Source organism: Heterodontus francisci, chromosome 12 (genome assembly GCF_036365525.1).
Source record: "Heterodontus francisci isolate sHetFra1 chromosome 12, sHetFra1.hap1, whole genome shotgun sequence".
Lineage (NCBI taxonomy): Eukaryota > Metazoa > Chordata > Chondrichthyes > Heterodontiformes > Heterodontidae > Heterodontus > Heterodontus francisci.
Genome location: NC_090382.1, coordinates 92,795,211 through 92,809,269, shown reverse-complemented (window position 1 = coordinate 92,809,269; position 14,059 = coordinate 92,795,211). Strand labels below are relative to the sequence as shown.

At 44.0% G+C, this 14,059-nt stretch overlaps 1 protein-coding gene across 3 annotated transcripts in view; it reads left to right on the top strand.

Annotated features, from left to right (window-relative positions):
- wwc1 (WW and C2 domain containing 1) overlaps positions 1 to 14,059 on the top strand; it is a 171,429-nt gene that overhangs the window by 116,366 nt on the left and 41,004 nt on the right. For all 3 annotated transcript variants that reach the window (XR_010976111.1, XM_068043868.1, XM_068043869.1), the window contains exons 17-19: positions 1,825 to 1,925; positions 7,353 to 7,527; positions 8,430 to 8,594. Coding sequence is in view for 2 of the 3 variants with exons in the window: in XM_068043868.1 (XP_067899969.1) it covers positions 1,825 to 1,925; positions 7,353 to 7,527; positions 8,430 to 8,594 (441 nt within the window). In the remaining variant the exon portion in view is untranslated. The remainder of the gene's footprint in view (positions 1 to 1,824; positions 1,926 to 7,352; positions 7,528 to 8,429; positions 8,595 to 14,059) is intronic.

Below are 14,059 nucleotides of genomic sequence, written 5' to 3'. Positions count from 1 at the left end.
CATTAGGCTGGATTTTGTTCTCGCCCAGGGGTTGGGTTCCATGGCAGGAGTGGAGGGGGGCCTGATGATGGCTCTGGAGGTGGCCCGCATGAACCTCAACGCCAGGAGGGCCCGGCTCAATCCTCCCAGAAGCGGTGAGGCTCCATGGTGGCCACCACCGCCGTTGGATGAATGCAAATGAATAAGATTAATAAATTAACATAGACTTACCAGCAATCTTGAGGGCCCGCCACGGCCTTTGGCGCGGTGGCCGTCACTCGCGCGCCTTCAGATCCCCATCCGGGGAAATGCTGCACCACACTGGTGAGGTGGAGGGAGGAGGTAAATCTGTCAATGTAGGAGGTGGGGAGACGGCATCAAATAAACGTAATGGGTGGAGGGGATGGTGAGAAGGGTTGAACTTCAAACTTTATGCAGTTTGGGGGGGAACGTCAGATGTGAAAACTAAGTGCTTTAAGGGGAAGGGCAAATAGATAATGTTATTGGGGGGTGGGAAAGTGGCATTGTGAATTTATTTATTTGACTTGTGGGGGTGGGGGGGGTTCCTCTTTAAAAAATTTAAATGTGCCGGCAGGGCATAGCTGCCTTTAAAAATGGCGCCAGTGTTTACGGGCTGTTAAAATCCAGCCCATTATTGCTGAAGGCCCCTTTGCCCAATGATGGTTGCACTGCAGCTGGTGCTATCACCATGATATGTGAATGCCTGTCTACCCTTTATGCTGGAAGGTTCTTCAGAGGCATCCTTATCACAACATGCCATGCTTTACTTGTAATGCGTGAAAGATGGCATGCTAGGATGCTGAGGAACCCACATGGGTACGACTGTGAAACCCTATCTTCTCTGGATCTAGATCAACAGAAGGGAAAATGCTATGTTCTGCCATCTGCAAGAATGCCAGCAGTTACCATGCATCCTACAGCTCATAACATTTGCAAGGCAGTAAATCAGCTTTAGCCTGAAATTTGGCTCCAACCTTTTGCAGGTTTGCTGCTGTGCTGACTTATGATTTTGTGCTGTAGAATAGCAAAGTACTGTCCTTGCAAGCATCTGATGCAGTAGCACCTCAGCAGCCAACAAATGGAAGACCATGTGCTGGCCTGCACTAAATCTGCAGTCTGGTGCATGCACCTACAGGTCCCTTTCCTTTCACCTTGAGCTGCTGTTACTTCAGTCTTTGCAAAGATTGCTGATGGGATGAAATGCCATTTAATGCTTTGAGGTTTCTAAATTTTTGTTCCCGCCCTTTGGGGGTCAATTAAAGGGGTGGGTCGCAATCATTTAAATTTGACCTGCACACACATTCCCTCTCCTACTAATGGTGTCATCCCTAGACCCACTTGCATGGTTGCCTGATCTGCTCGTAGACTTCTACACGTGCTGCTTAGAGCTAGTCATGAGGAAGCATGGGAGGTCAGTTCATAAATGACTCTCCTGCTTTTCCTACAGAATCAATATAATTTGTATCCTTCCACTTCTCCTATGATGGACACATAAGCACATAGCATATTTATGTTACTGAGCCAAATGAGAGTCATAGAATAATAAATATGAATACATTATTACCTTTTCCTCATTATGGACTACAAGTTTTAGAATGATAGAGTTGCATAAACTAAGTAAAAGATTTTGAGCTCCTGGCAATGGCCTGAACTGTCCTCTCTATTCAGCAAGCCTTATAGACTTAACACTGATTTTTTTTTAGTAGGATTGGTGCAGGTTCATAGTCTTTAATCTTCTTTCCAAGACTGCATAAGTTAAATAAGTCTGATTATCCACAATACCATTGGTAGAAAAGATCCTTATGATTTTGTTTTGTTTTGTAGGATTCTGTGTCTGCACTCCTGGAACAAACAGTTGCAGAGCTGCAGGCAGTAGAGCGGAGACTGGAAAAAAACAGACATGTATTTTCTCTACGAGAAGAAAGGTGCAGTATTACATTCTGCAACAATTGTAGATGTTTACTGGCATGTTTATGTAAAGTACAGAATTTTTGTATTTTTTTAAGCAATTTTTTTTCTTGGCAGTTTCCCCTCCCTGTCTTAAAGGCTTATGATTCCTGATAAGGCATGGTTCCATAGGTACCAATTGCCTACCAATACTTCATGCAAGTGATCATTATTCAATCAGCATCAGTAGGCTATTTGATCATGCAGACATCTTAGCATGGATGGATGAAATATAATGCAATCTTGTGTGGAGTATTACAGAAACAAAGAGTAAATGAATGGCATGCTGTGTTAATGTTTTGAAATGGCTAAAGATGAAGCTGAATGTGACTTCGGAATCTTAGTAGACTAAATCTCGACCATCCAATCAATGCAGAGCAGCAATCAACAAAGCGAACAAAATGCTGAACTATAGCTGAAGCAGTAGATAAAATTCAGAAGAAATCCTGATCGAACTGCACAATGCTTTGGTCAGATGACAGTTTGAGTACTGTGCCCAATGTTCAAGTGCTGGACGTAGTTCCGAGAAAAGCCAGGAGGAAGATTCCTAATGTCAGTGATCTAAGTTAAAAGAAAGAGTGTAGAAACTTAGACTTTTGAGCCTTGAAAGGATATGACCAAGAAGCACAGGACAGTGACATATACAACATAATGGTTTGGAGAAGTGTCTCTTGAAAATTATTTAACATTAATTGCAAGGGTAGGTAAGGGGGCACATGTTTAAATGAGTTAAAGGAAGATTTAGGACTGATATCAAGAAGTTCGTCACACAATGGTCAGGTATTCTGGGTGTTCAGCAGCGCTCACATTGAAATATGACCTGGGCTCATAGTACCTAATTTTCCAACAAGTAAATTAAGTGGAGCTCCTGACCTGGAATCAGCCCAAAGAGTGATTAAGTGGATGAGATGCTAAGCCGAGGCTTGATCTGCCCTGTCATCTGGGCGTAAAAGATACCAGAGCACTATTTTAAAGAACAGAAGGGGAATTTTCCCAGATATCCTGGGCAATATTTATCCTTCAAAAACATCGCTAGAGCAGATCTCATCGTTGTCACATTGCTGTGCACAAATTAGCTGCCATGTTGTCCTACATTTCAATAGTAACGACACTTTAAATGTAAAAACAGGAAATGCTGGAAATACTCAGCACGTCGGGCGGCATCTATGGAGAGAGAAAGAGAGTTAACATTTCACATCAGTGAAAGGTCAGCAACCTGAAATGTTGACTTTGTTTCTCTCTCCACAGATATCTTTTTAAACGGACGCTGGGAGGCAAGGAACGGAAACCACGCACGCCTCCAATTAATTGCTTGTTGAGCTCATTATGGAACTCATTAACAGGCTTGTTTGCAGCAGTTTTGGATTTTTAAAGGAAGGGACTGAAGAGAATGCCATGTGGGGAACACGGCAGAGTGTACAAGACATGAACACTGTGGGGAGCCATGAGGTCTATGGGAAGGGGTAATTAAAATAATGCTGAGGCACAATTCAAAGCTCAGCAGTTTCAAAATTGCTACAGAGTAGTCATTGCTGGAGCTGTGAGACTTGATTTTCTTAGTGGTGAGTGGCAGGAATCCAGAGAAGGATGTGAGGCTGCTGACATCACTTGGGCACCTGGGGTTGAACGAACCCCAGCTGAGGAAGTTCGGATGGGAACAGGCTTCTGTGACATTGTACAGAGCACCAGGATGAGCTTCAGCAGATGCAATCTCCTGGACAGCAGGAGGCCAGAGGAGCACAGCAGGGCTGCAAGGGGAAGAAGGTGCTACCCAAGACATCAGGTCTACCACCCAAGAGTCAGCTACCTGCAAATGACAGAGCGCCAATGCCATAGGAGTCTACGCCTTTCCAGGCACGTGATCTCGGACCTTTGTGCTCTGATCCACAATGACCTGAGGCCTCACGTCCCCCCATGGCAGTCCCTTACCTGAAACTATCGAGGTCACCATTGCCCTGAATTTCTATGCAACCAGGTCATTCCAGGGATCTTCTACGGATCTAGGTGGCATCTTGCATTCGGTAGCTCATCACGTCATTAGGCAGGTCACGGATGCCATGTTCCGGAAGGTGGGGGACTACATCCACTTTGACACAGATGGGCCTGCGCAGGCACAGAAAGCTTTGGGTTTCACCTCCATTGCTGGATTCCCCCAGGTGCAGGGCATCGATGTGGCCATCAAGGCACCCAATGACCAGCCAGTGAGATCCATCAACAGGAAGGGCTTCATCTCCCTCAACGTCCATTTGGTCTGTGGCCACACCAAGAGCTTTCTCCATGTGTGCCCTCCCTTTCCTGGCAACTGCCATGACTCCTTCATCCTTCACCAGTCCGGGCTGCCTTGGGTCTTCACTCCATCCTTAAAGCACGTGGATGGATCCAAGGGGACAAAGGATATCCCTTAAAGACATGGCTACTGACCGCTCTAAAGGAGCCCCAGTCAGAGGCACAGAGACAATGCAACCAGTGCCACCTGCTCAGCAGACCAACTGTTGAGCAGGTCATTGGGCTTTTGAAGAAGCAATATCGGTGCTTGGACTGGTCGGGTGATTCCCTCCAATACTGTCCTGCAATGATCTCTTTGTGTTGGTCTGCTGCACTCTCTATAACATGGCCCTCCAGAGTGGTGTGGTTCTTGAGGACAGTGAGGGCCTGGAAGTAGACAGCTCACCCGGGGATGAGCAGGAGGTAAGAGAGGAGGATCTATAGGGGGATAACACTGAACAGAGAGGTGCCCCTGCTGCATGATGATGTGGCCTCCTCCTGCCACCTTACGGGAAGAGATCTTCCTCCTCTCCCTTACGCCCTCAGCATTAGGTCTATGTTGACATCAATAAAGCGAGTGTTTGCCATACCCCTAGTGCCAGGCCTCCAGCTCCCCTGTGACGTCTCGCTTCCCTTTGGTTCTGTGGAAGACAGATTTCTCCTTCAGGACAACAAGTCAGCCTCAATGATGGCTGCTGTGGGAGGCAACATGAGTCCCACACTCTATCTGTCTTGCCTCCATTCCCAGGGCCACTGGCTGTAAGTGGACAGGAAACTCCTCTCCACACAATTAAGAGCTCACCCATTTGAAAATTGCAACCTGAATCAGTTTCCTACTGGAGGGGGTGGGTGGGTTTCTGACCCAGAACCAGACCCAGTTCCTGTTTCCGCCTCCATAATGAAAGTTCAGTTGCATGTTGCTTTGAATATGGACACAAAGAGGCAGGTTTTTAACTTGCTGCCTGGGAGTAAAATTGTTGTGTTGTGAAATTAATGGACATGAAAATTAGGTAGTTTCTACAAAGGACGGCCACTCCCCAAAGCCAGTTTTATGTCTGAGTGGTAAGTTGAAATTCTGCCCCAAAATAGTTTGTATATGTTTGTTAGGGATGGGCAATAAATGCTGGCCTAGCCAGCGTCGCCCACATCCCATGAAAGAATAAAAAAAATGGAGCTATGAAATTTAGCTCTATTTGAGTTCAAATTTGATATTCCAAAGTCTCCTCAACTAATCTACATTTTTTGATGTAATATTTTCTCATAGTTTTGTATGGAAGCAACTTATGACACTTTTAAGTGCAACATAAAATGCTACACAGCAGAGTTGTTCAACATACGGCTTGCGGGCCAGGATCTGGCCCGCCAAAGGTTTCTATCTGGCCCACGGATGTAAATTGTACCCGGGGCAGTTCCTCATTCTCACCAGGGGTCCGTGACTGGAGATGAGAAATTTCCCTTTGTTCGACCGTCTTTTAAAAAAGATCACAAGTCAGTTTCATAGCTGACAGGTGCTGAATCGGGAACAGCGGTTTCTGAACTTCAGACAAATTTAGGGTTTTCCGGCGGGTTTTAAAAAGCCCGCCAGAAAACCCGCAATCAATCCAAAGTTCAGAAACCACTATTTCGGATGCAGCACATGTCAGCTGTGAAACTGACTTGCGATCTATTTAGAAAACTGACCAACCATCTGCTGAGCATTTTCATTCTCTGTAACTGTCAGAGAGAGAGAGAGAGAGAGGGGGAACAGAGAGAGAGAAAGGGGAACAGAGAGAAGGGGGGAACAGAGAGAGAGGGAAGAGCACAGAGAGAGAAAGGGGGACAGACAGAGGGGGGGAAGAGAAGAGAGAGAAGGGGGATAGAGAGAAAGAAAGGGACTGAGAGAGGAAGGGAGACAGAGAGAGAAAGAGGGGGGACACAGCGAGGATGACACAAAGGGGAGGAACAACGGGGGGGGGGGGGGCACAGGGAGAGGGAGAGAGAGTGATCAAGATCACTCCTGACAGAATGGCATCTATCAAGAATATTCCACATGCTACATCAAGTGTGCAGGCAAACATTGACTACTTGTGCAAGCAAAAATTTGCCTGATATCTCACTAAATCAGTGTTCAACATAGTGAAGAGAAATTAAATCAATAAAGTAGTCTTTTCATTTAAGGTTTCTTCACAAAAGTGTACGTTTGTTGTTGTCTTGATTAAAGTAAGATACATTTTTAATGCCTTTACCTTTCCAAAATTATCTCACCGGCCTCCTATGTAAGACAAAGGTTGTAATGTTGCCCCCCATGTGAAAAGGTTGGACAACCCTGCTGTGCAGGATGCTACAGAAATTCTAGGTAAAGATCTCCCCTCCCCCTTCCTCTTGTGTCACATTTTCTGGATGGAACTATTGTGGGCAGGAATTCAAACTTTATAATCCAGAAAGCCAGTGCAATTGATGACTGGGGTTAGAGGCACATTTTGTGTAGAATACAAAAGTCCAGCTATGCCAGAAATGCATTCCAATTCCACTAAAACAGAAAATGTGGGCTTCAATGTGGCAATTTCAAAGTGAGAAGTTTATTAGGCACTGGAATTTTTGTTTCTTAAGTAGCAGACTGGTTCAAACTCTCTTAAGTCTCATCTTGCACTTGGCTTGTAGATGGGTCACTTTGCTAGCCTCAGTCATGTCATTAGGAGAGAATGGAAGACTGACCCATGAGCTCTCATCTCATCTGACTAAATTGCTCCCCCTAATGTGTTTATCAAAGAAATGATTCAAGATAGTTTGGATATGATCATCAATTACTATCTAGCCTCCTAGCTAGGGCAATGTGGATATGATGAGTTAACCTAGATATCTTCTAAATGGCAACATAAGACTGCTCCTCATTTCAGTATATTTATCCCTAGCATTCCCCACAAATTAGTTTTCTAATTTTATCTAAGATGTCTCCTGCAGATGCCAAGCAAGGCCATGATGCATACGAAAAGGGAAAGAATGAAGCGGGCACGTATCTCAAACTGGAAACAGTTCGTCTTTTCTTGTGGTTGGGAATAAGAAAGTGAAAGCCAAAGGCAGGAGAGTTTATTACAAAAAAAAACAAAACTATACACATTTTCAAAAAAAAGGTGTATTTAGTGCATTTTGTTTGCTTACAGGCAAAGTGTGCCAGTGGAGGAAGGTGACCACAATGAGAAAAAAGTGGCCAAGGAGGAAGAGGAAGAACAAGAAGAATGCAATGAAGGAAATCCATGGGAAAGTGAAGACAATGCTGAGAATGCCAATGAGCAGACTGACGAGCAGTCAGTACTCACAGCTGTAGTTGGAGTGAAGGTGACTATTTGTAGGAAATAATGGATCTATCTGGCTAACCCTTCATGAATCATTCAGTATTACAGTTGCTGCCATTTAGAGAGAGCCCTAGGCACAGGTTGCCTGGTTGTAGAAGCATAGCAAATAGTGGTGACATCTATTAAAATTTGTGAATTATTATGGGTCACAGAATTGGGGTTAATGGAATTAGTGACTGATTTAGGGCTAATGGATTAATTTGTCCTGGGAGAAGAAACTAAAAGCAGAAAGAAAAAGTATAAGAAAAATTCAATTTAGGTGAGACTTTCGCAGTTTAAGCTCAATATTACAGTAATAACAGTACTGCTAACATTTGAACAACCATCTTTCATGTACATTAATATTTAATTCAGGACTACAGGGCACAAGCAAAAAACAACCCAGACTGCTTACATACCTGTAGCTAAGGGTTACTGTTTTCTTTTAATTATAATATTTGCGATTTAGCCTAATTTGTAGTGTTGGGTATGTGAAATATCTTTAGCACTTTTGCTTGAACTGTGAAGCACTCCCACGCTAATAAGAGCAATTTTGTTCTTTCAAACCTGGATGTTCTGTCAGGAGACAGCGTTTTATCCCGTTGATCACCAGATTTGGGTTCTGGTGTTTAGAGAGCTATCGCTAGGAATGTGAGCAAGCCCATGTGATGGATTAAGAGCATCAGACGAATTAGCATACTTTCTCCAGTTGCTACTGTGAGCCACATTAATGTCTTGAACAAAATGTATCCAAAGCAACATATTGGCACTATGTTGAAATGCACTGCTTTAAGTTTGACTCCCCCCGCCACCCCCATAATGTATTGGTATGAAAATGATAAGGAAGGTTAGCAACAACATTGCACATTACCAATTGGTTGGATTATGAACCGATTATCTCCACAGTTTGATAAAGAGACTAACACAGAGGAGGCGGTAGCAACTACTTCTGCAGTGCGTCCAAAGGATAGAAGAGCCCATACTACTCAACAGAGCTCATTTGTGAGGGGCAATGCTATTATTCGTTCAAAAACCTTCTCTCCAGGCGCACAGAATCCCTATGTGTGCAGGGTAAGAATTGATTCTATTGAAATTTGTTCTTAACACCTTTGTATATCATTGGAATACAATCTGCAGCTTATTGCATGGTGGTTTCAGCTTCTGTCCCCACTGAGCTGATTCCTTCCCTCCTTCTTGTCCTTGTTCTCATTTTCCATCTCTCCCCACTACTTCTCCATCCTCCCACCCACTCCCTCTTATCACCATTACCCTCGGCTGTCCATGGTGAAAATTGTCAGCACTTTTAGCTCCTTTGGTTCTGGAAAGGCAGCGGTAACATGACACTGCTGTATTAGACACCATTGTTAACAACATATGACCATCTAGCTAGCAGCGTCCTTTTCATCCGCTGCAGCCTACACTTGACCCATCTCATCTTTGCATTATGACTCATGCTGCCTGCTGAAACTTACTAACTGCATTATTCATCTTATGCATAACTGCTCATGCTTGCAAATGTGGATACGGGGGATGTAAGGTGCTTGTAGTGCAAGTTTGTTCTGAATCTTGCTTTTCCAGGTAAACAATGCAGAAAAATAACTAATGTTAGAACGTTAGCTGCAACAATACCTTCAAACAGAACTTGTTATATACTATGTCTGATGTTTGTATCCTTGTGTGTTTACCTGTGTACCTGTGATATGACAGGGTAAAACATAAGAATATGATGGCACCAGGTCTGAGCTTAAGATAGGTGATCCTGCAGCTTCACCTTTCTCTATTACATGGTCTTAAATGTAAGGTAATCCAGGTGGCTACCTCCAATGAAGTTAAAGGCTTATGATTCTCGCATCCTTCTCCAGTTAGGATCTGTTCGTGTGTATTATGTGCTATTCTGTTGTGCAAGTAAATAAGTATTCTTAAGATATTGTCAGTTGAAGGGAGCATATATGCAGTGATAGAATAGTGAACAATCTGAGTTTGGTAAATGAGGTTGCATGATGCAACCAAGTTTTGTTACTATAATTTGATATGTGAATCCCCGGGCAGATGTCCATTTGGTGAAGTTTTCAATTGTAAGTTACAGCTTGAAGCTGTATCCTGCTAAACTAAGTATATGCATGAGATGCTGTGAAAGTGCAGTAACTGTGAAATAAGTTGACAGTAAGGGACAATGTTTGCCTTGCAGGGGTCCCACACAATTGTTTGGTTTGGGACCATACATTTTGCTTGACAGTGATACTAATTAATATCAACTTAATCCGGTATCAAATCAGCATACATACATTATGAAAAGGCTTGTTTGCTATAGGCAATGTAAAAACAGTTGACAACATGATAAGTGATAGTAAACATGACAAATGACATCAAACTGTAGTGAAGGTTTTGAAACTGGTAGTGAAAAAGAGTTTAAGAAAAAATGTGACAAAAAGGGAGATTTGTTGAAGATTTAAATATGCTTTTAATGGCACCATAAAATGATTGTTATAATTGGAACCCTCAAAATAATATTTTGAACAGCACTCAGACTTCACTATGTTAGGGTGATTGTTAACTCAAAATGTTGGTTGCACATTTTCATTCATAGGAGATGGTGTTGGTTTTATCTCTCGATCAGGATTTACCATATATCAGCATTTGGAGCCAGTTTGCTACCATTGAAGACTGGGTCCAGTGCATGGACAGTTTCTAACAGTTTGAGTTAAGCACCTGCACAGGCTTCCACACAAACAAACCTGCAAACACAGACTGGGCCTGGCCCTTCATATACACTCTCCACAATTCCCCTCTGTTCTTTCTCTCCTCATTGGTTTTCACATCTTCTATCTGAAAAGTTACCATACTGTCACCATCTCATGACTGGACACAACGTCTGTCTTTCGGGGCAAATCAGCGCATTACTACTATGGATTGGATAATTGAGCTGCCAATGTAAAAAGCAGACAATGGATCTCTTACCCACCCTGCAGCTGTATTAGCAGAATGATTGAGAGTAAGGGTGATAATGCTCCAGTAGAAGGTAAACAGTGAGTTAGAAAGAGACCTTTTCATTATGATAGCTCCTAGATATTCAGCATTCCTTGAACTGCTGTTCCCAATGCATCCTGAGACCCACACTCAATGCCATGCACCGGCACATGCACACCCTCGACCTCTCACTTCTGCAGTACCGACTCACTCTATTTCAAAGCTGTACTGGTCTACAGTTTCATTTTATCCTTTGTTTCATCCAGCACTTTAACAAAAAACATTCTTTCTTCCTTTCAACAAGCTTCAACACCTCATGCGTAGCAATACTCTACTAGATCCTCCTTACCCTTCACTTCTCTCTGATTCCTTCCCTTTTTCCAGTCTCACCCCTTGCCATGTAACCTTCCCGTCTCTGACCCTGAATGATCTGTCCTTAGCAAAGATTCAGCTTCATCCCTTGCACCCCCCCATCCCCACCTTCATGAATTTCAAACTAAGCACGACATTGAGTTATTCCATCGCCGTTGCCTCCGCACCCACTTCTTTGGCCAGGAGTCTTCCCTCTGCATAGTGGCCCCTTTTACCCATTTTCAGTATTCTTCCTCCATGAGGACCCCTCCCTCTATCCTTTTACCCTCTTTAGATCTTTTAATTGAGAACTGCTGACATGAAATTGGTCAATTCAATTTCTCTGCTCCCCTGACTCACTGTAAGCTTCTTCCTCTGAACTTGCAGCACTCTGTTTTCTCAGGTCCAACCCTAACATTGTCATCAAACTAACAAGGGTGGTGATTTCTGGCATAACGACCTCCACCTAGCAGAGGCCGAATACCAACTCTCTTGACGCTCCCTCCTACCTCCCCCTGGACCATGACCCCACCAAGCATAAAGCCATTGTTTCCAGGATTGTCACTGACCTCCTCTCCTCTGGAGATCATCCCCATCGCTGTCACCCCACACCCCCATGGCCTCCACCCTCATAGACCATACAGCTTGCTTCTATCTCCTTCCCAAAATCCACAAACAGGACTGCCCTGGTAGAGCTATCGTTTCAGCCAATTCCTATCCCACTGAACTGATTTCTTCCAATCTCTTTTTTTTTCCTCACCTGTCCGGTCTCCTCCCAACTACATCCATGACATTTCCGATGCCCTCCATCACTTCAACAGTTTCTTGGTCCTAACCATCTTCTTTTCACCAAGGACGTCCAATCCCACTGTACCTCCATCCTTCACCAGGACGGTCCAATTGCTCTCCGTTTCTTCCTTGAACAGAGGTCCAACCAGTCCCCATCTACCACCACCCACTCCACCTGACTGAAGTTGTTATCACATTGAACAACTTCTCCTTCAACTCCACTCACTTCCTCCAAATAAAAGGTTTTTTGCTATGAGAACCCGCTATGGATCCTAGCTATGCCTGCCTTTTTCTGTTTCAGTCCTGCTCAGGCCCCATCCCTCACCTCTTTTTCTGGTATATTGATGACTGTAACAGTGCTGCTTCCTACTGTCACCTGGAACTGGAAATTTTAATCAATTTTGCTTCCAATTTCCACCCTTCTCTTTCCTTCACATGGTCTGTTTCTGACTCTTCGCTTTTCTTCCTTGATTTCTCTGTCTCCATTTCTGGGGATAGGCTATCTACCAATATTCACAAAAAAGCTCACTGACTCCCACAACTACTTTGACTACACTTCCTCACAACCCGCGTTCTGTAAGTATTCTATTCTTCCAGTTACTTTGTCTCCGTCACATCTGTTCAGATGATGCAACCTTCCATGCTAGTGCTTCTGATATGTCTTCCTTTTTCCTCAGCCGACGATTCCCTGCCTTCCACTCACCACCACTGTAGTTGATGGGGCCCTAGACCATGTTCATTCCATTTCATGCACTTCTGTTCTTACCCCTTCCTCTCCCTCCCTGAACTATTAGCCTCTGTATTCAATGGATCATCCTCCACCATTCTGCCACCTCCAGAATGATGCCACCATCAAACAATTTTCCCCTTCCCCTCCCCTTTCTGCATTAGCCTCATCAACCCACTCTGTTACCTCATTGAATAACTCAATCAAATTAATTGAACACAATTTGCCCTTACCAAATCTGTGCTGGCTTTCCTTAATTAATCCCTATTGGTCCTAGTGATCGTTAATTTTATCCCTGATTATAATTTCTCATAGCTTTCCCACCACTGAGGTTAAACTGACTGGCCTGTAGTTGCTGTGTTTGTCCTTACAGCCTTTTTTCAACAAGGATGCAACATTTGCAATTCTCCAGTCCTCTGGGAGCGCCCCGTATCTAAGGAGGATGGAATGATTATGGCCATCTTTCGGCTGAGCACTTTACAGCCTTCTGGACTCAACATTGAGTTCAACAGTTTTAGTTTGTAACCTCTGTCCACAGTTTGTTATTGCTTTTCTTTGCTGGTTTGGTTTCTCTCTCTTGTTTCTCTCTTCTTCCCCTTTTTTATTTGCTTTCCGATGGCAGCTATTCAGAATCCTGCCATTCACACTTCCTCTAGATGCATCCTTTGTTTCTTTACTTGCCCCATTACCATTCCCTCGGCCTTGCAACATAAAACTTTTTGTGATTTAATCTCTCCTGCCCTCCACCCTATCAGACCTTCCCAGCCTCACCCCTTTCACTTGCTCAAAACCTATAATATTTCTAACATTTTCCAGTTCTGATGAAAGGCCACTGACTTGAAATGTTAACTCTGGCTAGGATTGGTGGATCTGTGGTGCTGCCTGACCTCGCTATTCCCCACAGTGGCCTGCCTGCCTAGCCCCGGCACCCCAGACTCCACTTACCTGGTAGTGAGGGCGCATGTCCATCTGTGTGTGCTCTTCCTCCAGGTTCAGCCCCAACAGTGGCCATCGCTCGCGGTTTTTGCTGCGGAGCTGCCTGCCATTTGATCGGGCTGCCGTCTTGAAATGGATGCCACCCATAACTGCGGCCCCAGGTCCTGCTGCCCACTGAAGCTGGGGTGCCCCCCTACTTCTGGCCCCAGCAGCGGGATACTTCAGGAAAAATCCTGACCTCTCTCTCTGTCCACAGATGCTGCCAGATCTGCTGACTATTTCCAGAATTTTATGTTTGTATTTCATTATGACTGGTTTTTGTTTATGGAAATATGCACTGCTTAAGGAAATGTTCTCTTTTTTGTCAGTATTGCTGTTTTGATATTTGCAAACTGGAAGTCATTCTCTAGTCCCCAGAATAATATGGCTTAGGATTCTATCCAATTGTACAGATTGCACAGCATCTGTTGAGAGGCAAATCTTTGTGGCATCAATCCTGAACCTATTTACTTGGTAATTTTAGGGTGTCTTACCATGCTAGTTTCCTTAAATTGTGTCATCTCGTTTGTTGTGGGTTTTGCAAGTGTTAAGCCTTGTCATCCTTCCAGTCATGATGCATTCTCATTTTATGGGAAGTTGCGATAAAATGCCAATTGCTGCTAGAGTTAGAGGCAGGAGGTTCATGCAATCTCTCATGCAGCAGCATGTTGACAACTTGAATTCTTGATGCCTGAAAATTTCTTGGTTCCTTGTCTCTGTACTCTTT